General features: G+C 42.6%; 1 protein-coding gene across 4 annotated transcripts in view; it reads left to right on the top strand.

Annotated features, from left to right (window-relative positions):
- Positions 1-9654, top strand: part of LOC137348192 (transcription factor CP2-like) — a 47878-nt gene extending 38224 nt beyond the window's left edge. For 3 of the 4 annotated variants that reach the window (XM_068013526.1, XM_068013525.1, XM_068013524.1), the window contains 5 exons: positions 2550-2640; positions 4601-4698; positions 6317-6459; positions 6596-6647; positions 8329-9654. In XM_068013526.1, coding sequence (XP_067869627.1) covers positions 2550-2640; positions 4601-4698; positions 6317-6459; positions 6596-6647; positions 8329-8366 — 422 coding nt within the window. In that variant the 3' untranslated portion in view covers positions 8367-9654. Of the gene's footprint in view, positions 1-2549; positions 2641-4600; positions 4763-6316; positions 6460-6595; positions 6648-8328 lie in introns of those variants that run through there. The other variant, XR_010969092.1, reaches the window with a different exon arrangement.
- Positions 9655-13003: the final 3349 nt, after the last annotated feature.

Raw genomic sequence — 13003 nt, 5'->3', positions numbered from 1 at the left:
AACAGAAGGAAAAATGAGAGGGGAAAAGGTCAGTGAAACACTGACCAGGGAACATGGACAAAATAGAGATTTAAAAAAACTGTGAGAGAGGTTGGAGGCCGGAGGTCAAAAGACACAGTATTCAAGATGGGGTTTGAACAGCTACTTGCCCACCATGACTTCCTCCAAATCATACTTTACTGCTTTGTGAGCTACAGAGTAAAATTGCTAAGTAGGTTTCCTTTCATCTCTCAATGTCTACAGTAAGGATGATTGAATAGTGTTAAGAGGAGGCTACGTTGGCTAATATTTCCCACCAATTTCAATAGACCAGCTAATGTAGAATGTGCAGGAAGGGCAAAGAATTCAATTTTTTTTTTTAGAAAAAAAACACGAGTATGTACTCAGGTTTAATTTGACGGAAACAGTTCTTTGCATTTTAGACAAGTTAATGTGGAATTTTGTTCAAGCGCTTGTGTAAAACCATTCTAATGGACTGAGCAAGGTTTGCTTGAAGTGTTTATTTTATATGTTGTTTGATGGAGGCTATTGCTGTCTCAAAACTCCCTTCATATTTACTGTAGAAAAATAAAACAAGAAACTAGAAATGCTGGAAATACACAGCAGTTCTGGTCAGCGTCTGTAAAAAGAGGTTGATGCAATTTAATAAAGTCAGAGAGAGATACAGCACTGAAACAGGCCCTTCAGCCCACCAAGTCTGTGCTGACCAACAACCACCCATTTATACTAATCCTACATTAATCCCATATTACCTATCACATCCTCACCATTCACCTACCACCTACCTACACTAGGGGCAATTTACAATGGCCAATTTACCTATCAACCTGCAAGTCTTTGGCTGTGGGAGGAAACTGGAGCACCCGGTGGAAACCCACGCAGACACAGGGAGAACTTGCAAACTCTGCATAGGCAGTTCCCAGAACTGAACCCAGGTCACTGAAGCTGTGAGGCTGTGGTGCTAACCACTGCGCCACTGTCAGAATGTGTTTCAGTATGTTGAAACATAGTTGAATAGCCAAATAGTTCTTAGTGCCAGAGATTATACAGTGACAAGCTCTCAGGCAAAATTAACAAGTGCCATTATCTTCTCGCTCAAGGCTAAGTTGCCAATTCTGGTTGGGCGATGCCTAGAGGATTCACCTCATAGCCTCCTGCCTCCAACTGCTCCACCCAAACAAACAGCCTTTTCTCCCCCTCATCGCCTTTATTTTTTATAATTAATAAATGAAAGTATTCAAAGAAAATAAACACTTTTAATGCCCCAATGATTGCCATCAGTAACCTAGGAGAACCATGTCCAGGAGATTAATCTTTAATTCCTGGAAACTCCAGTCCTAAAGCATTGGCAACACTTCCCAAGCCTCAGCCCCAGCTCCAGCTCCAGGCCCAATCTTAGCCTCAGGCCCAGCATCAGGCTCAGCCCCAGTTCCAGGCCCAGCCTCAGCCTCAGACGCTGCCCCAGGCCCAGCCTCAGGCCCAGCATCAGCCTCAATCCCAGCTCCAGCTCCAGGCCCAATCTTAGCCTCAGGCCCAGCCTCAGCCTCAGGCTCAGACGCTGCCCCAGGGCCAGCCTCAGGCCCAGCATCAGCCTCAATCCCAGCTCCAGGCCCAGGCCCGGCCTCAGACCCAAGCCCACTTTCAACCCCAGCTACAGGCCCAGCCTCAGCCCCAGCCTTAGCCTCAACTTCAGCTCCAAGCCCAGCTTCAGCCCCAGGCCCAGGCCCAGCTGCAGCCTCAGCCCCAGCACGTGAGAATTATTTTTGTCATCAAATCTGGCTTCACATAGCAAGTGACCAACAAATGGAATGGGTTTCTGGACAGAACAGATAAAAACCTTAATCATTTAAGAATCGGCTGAATGCTCTGGATAGGACACATATAGATTTGTTTTGGTTGATAAACTAGGAGGCTCTTGAGCCTGAGCCTAATTAATTTAACTTCACTTAGTTTAGAAGATGGAGTGGTGATTTTACTGAGGCATTTAAAATGATAAAGGGGGAACTGATACAGTAGATAGAAACATAGAAAATAGGAGCAGGAGTAGGCCATTCGGCCCTTCAAGAAGCTGTTGCCTCTGGTGAGGGAATCCAGGAGACAATCTTAAAGTTAGAGCTAGGCCATTCAGGAGTGAAATCACAAAGAACTTTATTTTAACACAAGAAGTAGTGGAAAAACGGAACTCTCTCCTCCAAAAGGCAGGTACTTTCCCACCTTACTTTGTGTCATCAGCAAACATGGATACATTACACTCGATCCCCTCCTCTAAGTCATTAATATAGATTGTAAACAGCTGAGGTCTGAGTACTTATCCTTGTGGTACCCCACTAGTTACTGCCAACCCGAAAATGACCCGTTTATTCCTACTCTCTGTTTTCTGTCCATTAACCAATCCTCAATCTGTGCTAAAATCATCCCCCCCCCCCCCCAATCCCATCAGCCCTATATTTGTGTAGTGTGCAATTTTTTGCAGCACCTTTTAATTTTAATTTGCTTTAATTTATCTAATTATTTAACACTTGCTGACTGTTCCACTTTCAAATCCATAGGTGCCGATCTGCTTAAACTGTCACGTGATGACATCATTCAAATCTGCGGGCCAGCAGATGGAATCAGACTTTTTAACGCACTCCGACTGAGGTAAAGCTGTCGCCATCAGCCAGAATCTCGGAAGAGATTAATGACTCTTCAACTCTGTTCTGACAGGTGGAATGACAACACCTAAGGCACAAGTTGAGGTCTTTAACATTATGAAAAGGTAGATGTAGAGAAGATATTTCCACTTGTGGGGAAGACCAAAAATAGGGGCCATAAATATTAGATAGCCACCAATAAATCCAACAGGGAATTCGGGAGAAACTTCTTTATCCAGAGAGTGGTGAGAATGTGGAACTGGCTAGCACAAGGAATTTTTTAAAAATGCCTAGGACAGCATTTATTGCCCATCCCTAATTGCCCTTGAGAAGGTGGTGGTTGAGATAAATAGCATAGATACATTTAAGGAGAAGCTAGATAAACACATGTGGGTGAAAGGATTAGATGGAGGAGTGAGAGGAGGCTTGTAGTTGGGCCAAATGGCCAGTTTCTGTGCTGTAAATTCTAGGTAAGTTAAAGGATTGAGAAAAGATGAAAACAGGGAATATTTCCTGTGATTGGTGGCATCTAATTCCATTTCTAATCTTTGTGGCCTGGAGACGAGAGCTATTAGTTGATGGACCCGTAACCCATTCCGATAACCTTCCTACGATTTATTCAACTATTTTAACAGTGATATTAACCAATTTAAAATAATAAAGTTAACACCTAAGTTAAAACAGATGGGCAGGGAAATGTTACAAATGGCTTAAGCATTTGCCACTAATATCACCAGCTGTCAGGTCTAGCTATCACGATGTCCTGTTGTCACATGATTTACAGTAAAAGTATATTGGTGGGTCTGTGACATTTTTATATTTTCTTCTTTCTATTTTTATACTGAAGGAAAGCAGTCAAGGAAAACATTGATATTTTCTAAGTTAAAGAATAAACTGCCTCACCAAAATGTCGCAACAGTTTACAAACAATAAACTATTATATGCCCGTTTAGAATCAATAATTTTTGAATGAACAGCTTAGGTTATAGTTTGTCCAGTATATGGTACGAGAAATACAATCCTATACTTAGATAAAGGCTGCCCCCTAAAGGCAATGCAAATTCATGACTGCCATCGATTTTGACCAAACCTTCGTTGTTGACTATCTGATATTAAAGAGATTTTTTTTCATTGTTCAGATTTAAATACAGAAACAAGTTTTAATTTCTGGTGTAAAAGTGATTTTGAAGCATTGAAGCCAAGATGAACCTGCAAGTACAGTACCCTTCTCTGGCATTAAAATCGCTTAAAACTCAAAATTCAACAAAACCAAATTTTTACAGGAACTGCAGTGGAATTGTGAATTCGGTAGACAACTGCACTTTTAGTTTAGTAAAACGTTTCAAGGCACTTAATAGGAGCATCATCAGACAAAATCTGACACTGAGCTACATAAGGAGATATTGGAACAGGTAGGTTTTGAGGAGCGTCTTAAAGGAGGTGAGAGAGGTAGAAAGGCTAAGGGGTAAAAGGAGAGATTCACATTTATGTAGTGACCTCAGGACATCCCAAAGCATTTTACAGCTAATGAAATACTTTTGAAATATAGTTGCCATTGTAATGTAGGAAATGCAGCAGCCAATATGCGCACTCCATAAAGAACAATGTGATGATGACCAGGTAATCTGTTGGTCGAGTAGTAAACATTGTCCAGGACATATGGGGAGAATTTCCCATCTCTCCTTCAAATACTACCATGGGATCTTTTACATGCACTCGAGAAGGCAGGCAGGGCCTCAGTTTAATGTCTCATCCGAAAGAAGACACCTCCGACAATGCAGCACTCCCTCAGTACAGGAATGGGAGTGTCAGCTTAGATTGTGCGCTCAAGTGTCTGCAGTGGAGCTTGAACCCACAACATTCGGAGGCACGAGTAGAAAAGGCATCACGAGGGATTTTTCTTAAATGGCAGAGGGAGAAGAAATGATCAGAAAACAATCCTGTGATCCTCCCATTTTTGTCCACAGATCCATTCGGCCGCGCCTCACCATTTATATGTGTCAGGAACCACAACAAGGAAAGGAGCAGGAGGATTGCCAAGACTCCCCCGACACGGGCATGTGTGGTATGTAGCCACATCAGTACCAAAACATCATGGCTAGGACCACCAAATTACAGTGACTGAATAGGTCAGTGAGCACTGGTGGGGTGTCTGACTGTTGGGGGTGGTGGGGGATAATCACAGGCCAACTTGATCTGATCGTCACCAACCTTCTACAGGGGTTGCCAGATTTCCAGGATTACCATGGAGTCTCCAGGAATTAAAGATTCATCTCCTGGCCACTGCCATGAGTAATCCCAGGAGAAAGCAAATGGTTGGAGTTTTCATTTTCTTCATACGTCATAAACAAAAGTGTCCACAGATATTGGAGATGGGAAGAATGGCTGCTGGACAGTCAAGAATTATCCAATTGAGTAAAGAGTCTTTTTGCTTTCCAATTGATGCAGGAATCATAAAATGGTTACAACACAGAAGGAGGTCATTTGGCCCATTGTGTCCTTGCTAGCTCGCTGCAAGAGTTACTTAGCTAGTCACACTCCCCTGCCTTTTCCCCACAGCCCTGCATATTTTTCTCTTAAGATAATTCTCCAATTCTCCTTTGAAAGCCACAATTGAATCTGCCTCCACCGCAGTCTCAGCCAGTTTATTCCAGATCCCAACCACTTGCTGCATAAAATAGTTTTTCCTCATCTCGCCGTTGCTTCTTTTGCCAATCACCTTAATTTGGTGTCCTCTGGTTCTCAACCCCTCTGCCAATGGGGACAGTTTCTTTCTAACTACTCTGTCCAGACAACAGCTCTATCAAATCTCCTCTCAACCTTCTCTTCGCTGAAGAAAACAGCCCCAGCTTTGCCACTCTACCCTCATAACTGAAGTCTTTCCCCAGAACCATCTCATAAATCTTTTCTGCACCCTCTGCAATAAGGCAGTGTGCCAAGAGGATGGACGTGTTGGACGACCAATGGTGGAAGTGGGTCAGACATCCAGCGTTGCCACCCCTACCTTCCACACATTTTGGACCTGATTTTAACTCTGTGTAAGTGGATGGGTTTTTCATGAGTTAACGTCTCCCCCCGCTTTAATTCTAGCAAGTCTGTTGCCACCAAGTAGGAGAAAGAATCCTGGCCTATCTGTAGTGCCTGTAATGCCAGCCTGGCCGGATTAACCCTGGGATCCATACGGCTGAGCTATTCCCTGAACCGTCAGCGCTGAAGACATGTTGAAGCTGCTCTCCCTTTCATTGTTGTAAAATGATGCAAACTCCCTCTAGTGACAGGAATCCAGTATTTAAGATGCACTAACTGTACTATTTTCCAAAAAGGAATTTAAAAAATCACCCCCATGGGCATTATTTTTTATTTTGGTTAAACATTATGTTACATGTTCCTTACAGTCAGGAAGAACTATTCAAATCTGCATCATTAGCAACACTGTGCAACAGCAGTTTTCAAACTAGTCTATGAGCAGAAAGGGGTGGTGGGATAATCCCTGAGAGTTAGTGGGATTATCCCTGATCGTCAGTGAGAATTTGAATCTCTAGCTTTCCTCCTGGAAGGGTACAAATTCGTCTCAAGTTAAAATGGTTACATTTTGTTGATTGCCAGTTTGGCAGCTTTCGCATTAGGGCCTATTGAACAGAAACGAGTCTCACCCTCTGTATCTTCTTCCCTTCTTCTGGTAGTTTACAAGGAAATCTACCTGGAGGAGCTAACCAAAGCTGAATTAACCAACAAGTTGGCAGCTCTATTCAGCATCTCACCAAACCAGATCCTCCAGATCTACAGACAGGGAGCAGCTGGGATTCATATCTTGGTTGGGGACCAGGTGAGTTACTGAATAGTGGCTTACATGGGGTCAGACTGTCTGCACATGTAGAGTGTCTGGATGTATGGAATGAGACTTCTTTGTTTAAACAGAGTGTAGAAGGAAGGCGCTTTTCTAATTTATTTCTGTTTTGCAGATGATTCAGAACCTTCCAGATGAATCCAGTTTTATAATTAACTCACTGAAAGGTAAATGATCTAATGTATATATCCTATGAATGAGACGACCTCACACTTGCAGAGGTACACAGGCAGGGTTGCATATTAGAATAGCCACAACGGGTACTTGAGGGAAGATAGTTCTTCAAGTTTAATCTTTTCAAAGTGGTTTTGCAAGACAGTGTTGTCTCTGGTGTGTGCTGAGTTACTGCATTCAAAACACCATCATTAGTCTTGGCATCCCCTGTGGCTCGGGGATGCAACGAGGTGGGAAATGAGACAAAGGGGCCAGAAGAGATGGCCACCGGCACCTTCAACAGCTGTGTTTCTATTGCAGTTGTGAGCAGCACTTGAACTCTATCAAATTACAGAGTCTACAGGACAGAATCCGGCCATTCAGCCCAACTGGTTCATGCTCTTTGTGAGCCTCCTCCCACCTCTCTTTGCCTAAGCTTATCGGCATAACCCTCTATTCTTTCTTTTCTCATGTTCATTTAGCTTCTCCTCAAATGCACTTCTTCTATCAGAACCCATAGATTTTTAGGTGGGTATCAGATGTTTTGGAGACTAATGGGGAAAACTTAATTAGCAACTGAAGAAGAAAATGTTTATCATTGGCAAGAACTGGCTCTAAAATATGAGAAGTTTTCAGGAAATACGAGAGGAGCTGAAATAATTCCAAGAGGGAAGCAGGGAGTTTGAAGCTGAATTTGAGGCACAATTAGAACACAGAAATAGAGATTCAGTATCTGACAACTGAAAAGTCTAAAACTTGATTTGGAGGTTTAGACTCACTTATATAGACTTACTTTAGCACACCTCTGCAGCATGTGGGACTGCCAACGATGGCACTGCAGTAACTGCAGGATCAGTGTCTTACACTGAAGGGCACTTATAGATTAATTTTTTGTTCTGGTCTGGGAAAAGTAGCCTCCTTGCATCTTTCCCTGTCCTTAATATTTCTGTCAGGTATCGATCTCATAGGCCAACTGCGTTCCACTATCTGGAGACCCTGTTTCAGAGGGATCCGGATGCACAGACATGCCCTGAGTCTAGCCTGTTTCACAAGATGATGATCCTGTTTTGTGCAGGCTAGAATAAACATGGAGCCAAGACCACAATCAAGTCGCTTCCACATCCACCACCACCCCCTCCCCCCACCCCCCCGACCATCCAAAAAACATCCCTCCTTTAAAGAGACAAAAATACTTATATTTGTAGGGATTGTTATAAAATCAAAATGGATATACCAAACTTTGAAAAGTTAAATCAAAACAGTTCAATGTAACCAGTAGATTGACAGGAAGAATAGCTAGTCCAAGATACTGGACTCATTTAAGGAATGACCAAATGAAAAGACAGTAGGATTGGTATTATAGATGGATGCTAGATTGGGAAGGCAGCAGGGTTTGGTATTCTGTAAAGGATGAGATAAAAATAGGCTGAAGGAGCTTTTTCGTTTGAATCCATCACCCAGTGGCAAACTGGCAGCCCCATATTTTTGTGGTTCTTTGGCACTGCTACTGAACTAGAGTGCAACAGAGGGAGAACCAAGCACCTGCAATCTTCAGATGTAAAAAGCACTTTCAAATAGCCCTTTGAATGCAATACACCATAATCCAAGCTGCAGCAGACATACGCTCAATATTTTGTGATCTCAGAGTTGAGTTATAAATCTGACTTTGTAAGAGCCTTTTTCTTTCCCTTTCAGTGGACAGCTTAGGTGGCTACTACATGATTTTAAAATAGGAAGTGGGCAGATTTGCATCAGAAAATGAAACCAATGAAGTCGTGAACTGTGATCTTTCACTCAGAGCATCTGGAGCACAGTTCAACCGTATGAAAATTATAACACAATCAGATCAGCAATTTATATAACTGACCACTGCCTCCTCCCAAGCGCAGCATTGAGCAGTGCAGGATTCACCTGGCAAAACCTTCGGGTTACAAGACTGTGTGTGATGAAACATTGAGTTCTTCCAACATGTGTTTGGATTCATCATTAAGCATAAAACATAACAATAAAACCAGACACGCAAAACTGCCAGTTCTCCACTATATTCGTACAAGAGTCTTTATTTCCGAGCAATGCTGAATTTCATTTCCAAAAGTGCCCTCTGGAAATGATTGTGTCCTTTTGGTGGATATTAGACTGCAACCAGTTCAGCACCTGGGACAACATGAGACCTCTTAATTTCCAAGGCATCTTTTGGTGACTGCAACAGCATCAGCCAACCTTTGTGCTACTTACGCACGTGCAATCTGCTTCACAACTTCCAGCAGAATACTGCGACCCAACTCAAACGCAATCCACCAACTGTTCCTCAAAGGGGAAAAAGACAGGTTCCCCAAGAGGAAAGTGAATGAGACAAAGTACATCAGTTATAATATACTGGGACATCTGTTGGACATTTATGCAAAAAGAGCGGCAACAAAAGCAGGACAGATTTTAAAGTCAATCTATAACACCTGCCATCAGGGGAGACAATGGCACAGTGGGAATGTCACTGGACTTGTAATCCAGAGGCCTAATGGTCTGGGCACACAAGTTCAAATCCCACCATGCTGGATTTTAAATTCAATTAATTGAATTAATGTGGAATTGAAACCTAATCTCAGTAATGGTGCCACAAAACTATTGATCGTCGTAAAAACCCATCTGGTTCACTAATTTCCTTTAGAGAAGGAAATCTGCCGTCCTTACCTGGTCTGACCTACATGTGACTCCAGACCCACAGCAATCTGGTTGACTCTTAACTGCCCTTTGAAATGGCCTAGGAAGCCACTCGGTTATCAAGGGCAATTCGGGATGGGCAACAAATACTACCCTTGCCAGTGATGCTCACATCCTGTGAAACAATAAAAGCAAGCATCCTCCAGTAGATTTTACTATTAATGTAAAAACCATGTAATAACTCATTTACTTTGATGTTAATGTCAATACAATTCCTTGCAGGCATTTCATTTTTAATCATTGTAAAAATGTAAACATTTTGTATAAGACATGTAAAGCCCTTTTTTTTTTAAACATTGGTAGTGAAGACATAAATAAAATATATTACACCATTTCAGGATAGTCCGTCCTTTCTGACTCAGATTGCTCATCGTGGCTTTACAGCAGGTATACAGATTATCGATCAATAATTTTTTTTATATGATTGAAACATGCCTTAAACTTTTCTCTCCAGGCTCGTACAGGTTTGTTTGCTTTTCTTCCGACCCATCTCTCTCATTTACCTGAAGATGTTGAACCTGGCTCAGGCGGTGCAGTTAGAAACCACAGAAAAGTTACAGCACAGAAGGAGGCCATTCAGCCCATCGTGTCTGAAAAAACTAGCCACCCAATCTAATCCCACCTACCAGGACTGAGTCCGTAGCCATCCAGGTTACAGCACTTCAGGTGCGTGTACCTTTTAAATGAGTTGAGGGTTTCTGCCTCCACCACCATTCCTGGCAGTGAATTCCAGACATCCACCACTCTCTGGGTGAAAACGTTTCTCATGTCCCCTCTAATCCTTCTACCAATCACCTTAAATCTGTGCCCCCTGGTAACTGACCTCTCTGCTAGGGGAAACAGGTCCTTACTGTCTATTCTATCTAGGCCCCTTAATTAAGTCCCCCCTCAGTCTCCTCTGTTCTGAGGAAAACAACCTTAGCCGATCCAATCTTGCCTCATAGCTGAAAATTTCAAGCCCTGGCACCATTCTTGTAAATCTCCTCTGTACTCTCTCAAGAGTAATTATATTATTCCTGCAATGTGGTGACCAGAACTATACGCAATACGCCATGGTGCCAACAGCTATCTGGTACCTCATCCGAGTGGTCCTCTTATTCATATGTGCAAGCGTAGCCGGTGGCTCAGCGATGGGTCCCTTGCTGTTTGTGGTATATATTAATGATTTGGACAAATGTGGGAGGCATGATTAGGAAATTTGCTGATGACAAAAATTGGGGTGTAGTTGATAGTGAAGAGGATGGCTGTAGACTCCAGAATGATATCAATAGTTTGGTTGAATGAGCGGAAAAGTGGCAAATGGAATTCAATCTGGAGAAGTGTGAGGTAATGCATTTGGGGAGAGCAAACAAAGCAAGGGAATACACAATAAACGGTATTGAGAGGGGTAAAAGAAGCAAGAGACTTTGGAGTGCATGCCCATGGGTCCCTGAAGGTGACAGAACAGGTAGATAGAGTGGTGAAGAAGGCATATGGAAGGCTTTCCTTTATTGGCCGGGGTATAGAATTCAAAAGCAGGGATGTAATGCTGGAACTGTATAAAACGCGGGTTGGGCTACAGCTGGAGTATTGCGTACAGTTCTGGTCACCACATTACAGGAAGGACATAATTGCTCTGGAGAGAGTACAAAGGAGGTTTACAAAAATGTTGCTAGGGCTTGAAAGTTGCAACTTTGAGGAAAGATTAGATTAGATTAGATTAGAGATACAGCACTGAAACAGGCCCTTCGGCCCACCGAGTCTGTGCCGAACATCAACCACCCATTTATACTAATCCTACACTAATCCCATATTCCTACCAAACATCCCCACCTATCCCTATATTTCCCTACCACCTACCTATACTAGTGATAATTTGTAATGGCCAATTTACCTATCAACCTGCAAGTCTTTTGGCTTGTGGGAGGAAACCGGAGCACCCGGAGAAAACCCACGCAGACACAGGGAGAACTTGCAAACTCCACACAGGCAGTACCCGAAATCGAACCCGGGTTCCTGGAGCTGTGAGGCGGCGGTGCTAACTACTGCGCCACTGTGCCGCACTAGGGTTGCTTTCCTTAGAACAAAGGAGGCTGAGGGGCGACTTGTTTCACAAGATGATGATCCTGTTTTGTGCAGGCTAGAGTAAACATGGAGCCAAGACCACAATCAAGTCGCTTCCACATCCACCACCCCCCCCCAATCCAAAAAACATCCCTCCTTTAAAGAGACAAAAATACTTATATTTGTAGGTATTGTTATAAAATCAAAATGGATATACCAAACTTTGAAAAGTTATATCAAAACAGTTCAATGTAACCAGCAGGCAGTCTGATCATGGATGGCATCAAGCCTGTTCTCACTAGGTATCTGCATACCTGAGCTTTCCAAATGGGCAGCAAACGGCATTGGAAACCTGGGTTGTTTTTCTTCAAATCGAGACTATGAAGCCTTCTGTCGTACTCAACTGCCCTGCCTGAGATCAGATAATCGAGCACATACCAAAACTGAGACCACCTGGGCAATATGGCTTAGTACTACAATCGGTGTTACTCTATCTTCTCTCTCTCACCCACCCCCTACACAAAGCCCTCCAATATGCACACTACATCACAGAATGGCTTCTGTCCATCCCTCTCCCTGACCCCAACAGCTTCAAACAACAACAACCCTTCTTCAACATAATGTAGGAAAACTATCTGGCAGAATAGTGCATAAAGGCACAGATGTGTTCTTTGTGAATCTGAACAAAATATGTTTGAACAAACAGTGAAAAATACCAAATTCATCATTGGATTTTAATTGCTAGCTGGCACTTACTTCATACATACAACTGAAATAAGTTGTTTTGCTTGCTATCTCACCTGATCACAGAATCACTTTAGCAACCCTCTTCGACTGCCCAGTGGTGAGGGCAGGTTTATTTTCAGGATTGTTTGGATATCAGCTTGTCAGACCAAACAGGAGGTGCTTCAAAGAGGTCTGTTTTCCAAGTAGCAATTTGACAAAAAGGTTCGAACAGAAACATTATTGCTTCCATAAATTTAACAATTCAAATAAAGCAAACAAAATGATTAAAAAGGTAATGCCACACAAAATCTCTTACAGCACAAAATCCAAATGCCTGTTCTGGGTCGTAAGTCTAACAATAATTTTGCTAGTACTCGCTGCAATATCCTAGTGAACATTTAGAAGTGCAAACCTAGCTCATCGATTTTCACTGGTTGAACTGTGGAACTGACCAGTTCTGGAGGAATATCTATCGCTTCTGTGTTCTATGAAGTGATTTAAAGCATGTTCTTTCAAAAGAAGGAGTTTCTGATTTTAAAAAGGTTTAGCAAAAGCTCATCTTCCAGCATACTAAGAGAAGGGAAAAGGGAATGAGATCCAAATTGTTTCAAACCATGACTAGGGCATGCTTCTAAGCAGAGGAAACCTTGAACTAATGGGTGAAGAGAACACTCAGTTAATTTATAGATTGCCATCCCATACAACAAATGGAAACCAGGCTGAAGTACAGATGAAAATGGACTGACTCCCATTTAACAGACAATAGATTGGAGGCATGTTCGATGGAAATGAAAATACACCAAAGGTCATGGATGGGCCTAATTCCCTTTATGTTTACTCCTGGTGTTTATCCATTCATAAGCATTAGCAATAAGTATTTTAA

Source organism: Heterodontus francisci, chromosome 33 (assembly GCF_036365525.1).
Source record: "Heterodontus francisci isolate sHetFra1 chromosome 33, sHetFra1.hap1, whole genome shotgun sequence".
Taxonomy (NCBI): domain Eukaryota; kingdom Metazoa; phylum Chordata; class Chondrichthyes; order Heterodontiformes; family Heterodontidae; genus Heterodontus; species Heterodontus francisci.
Note: the sequence above shows the minus strand (reverse complement) of the source record. Positions and strands in the feature narration are given on the sequence as shown.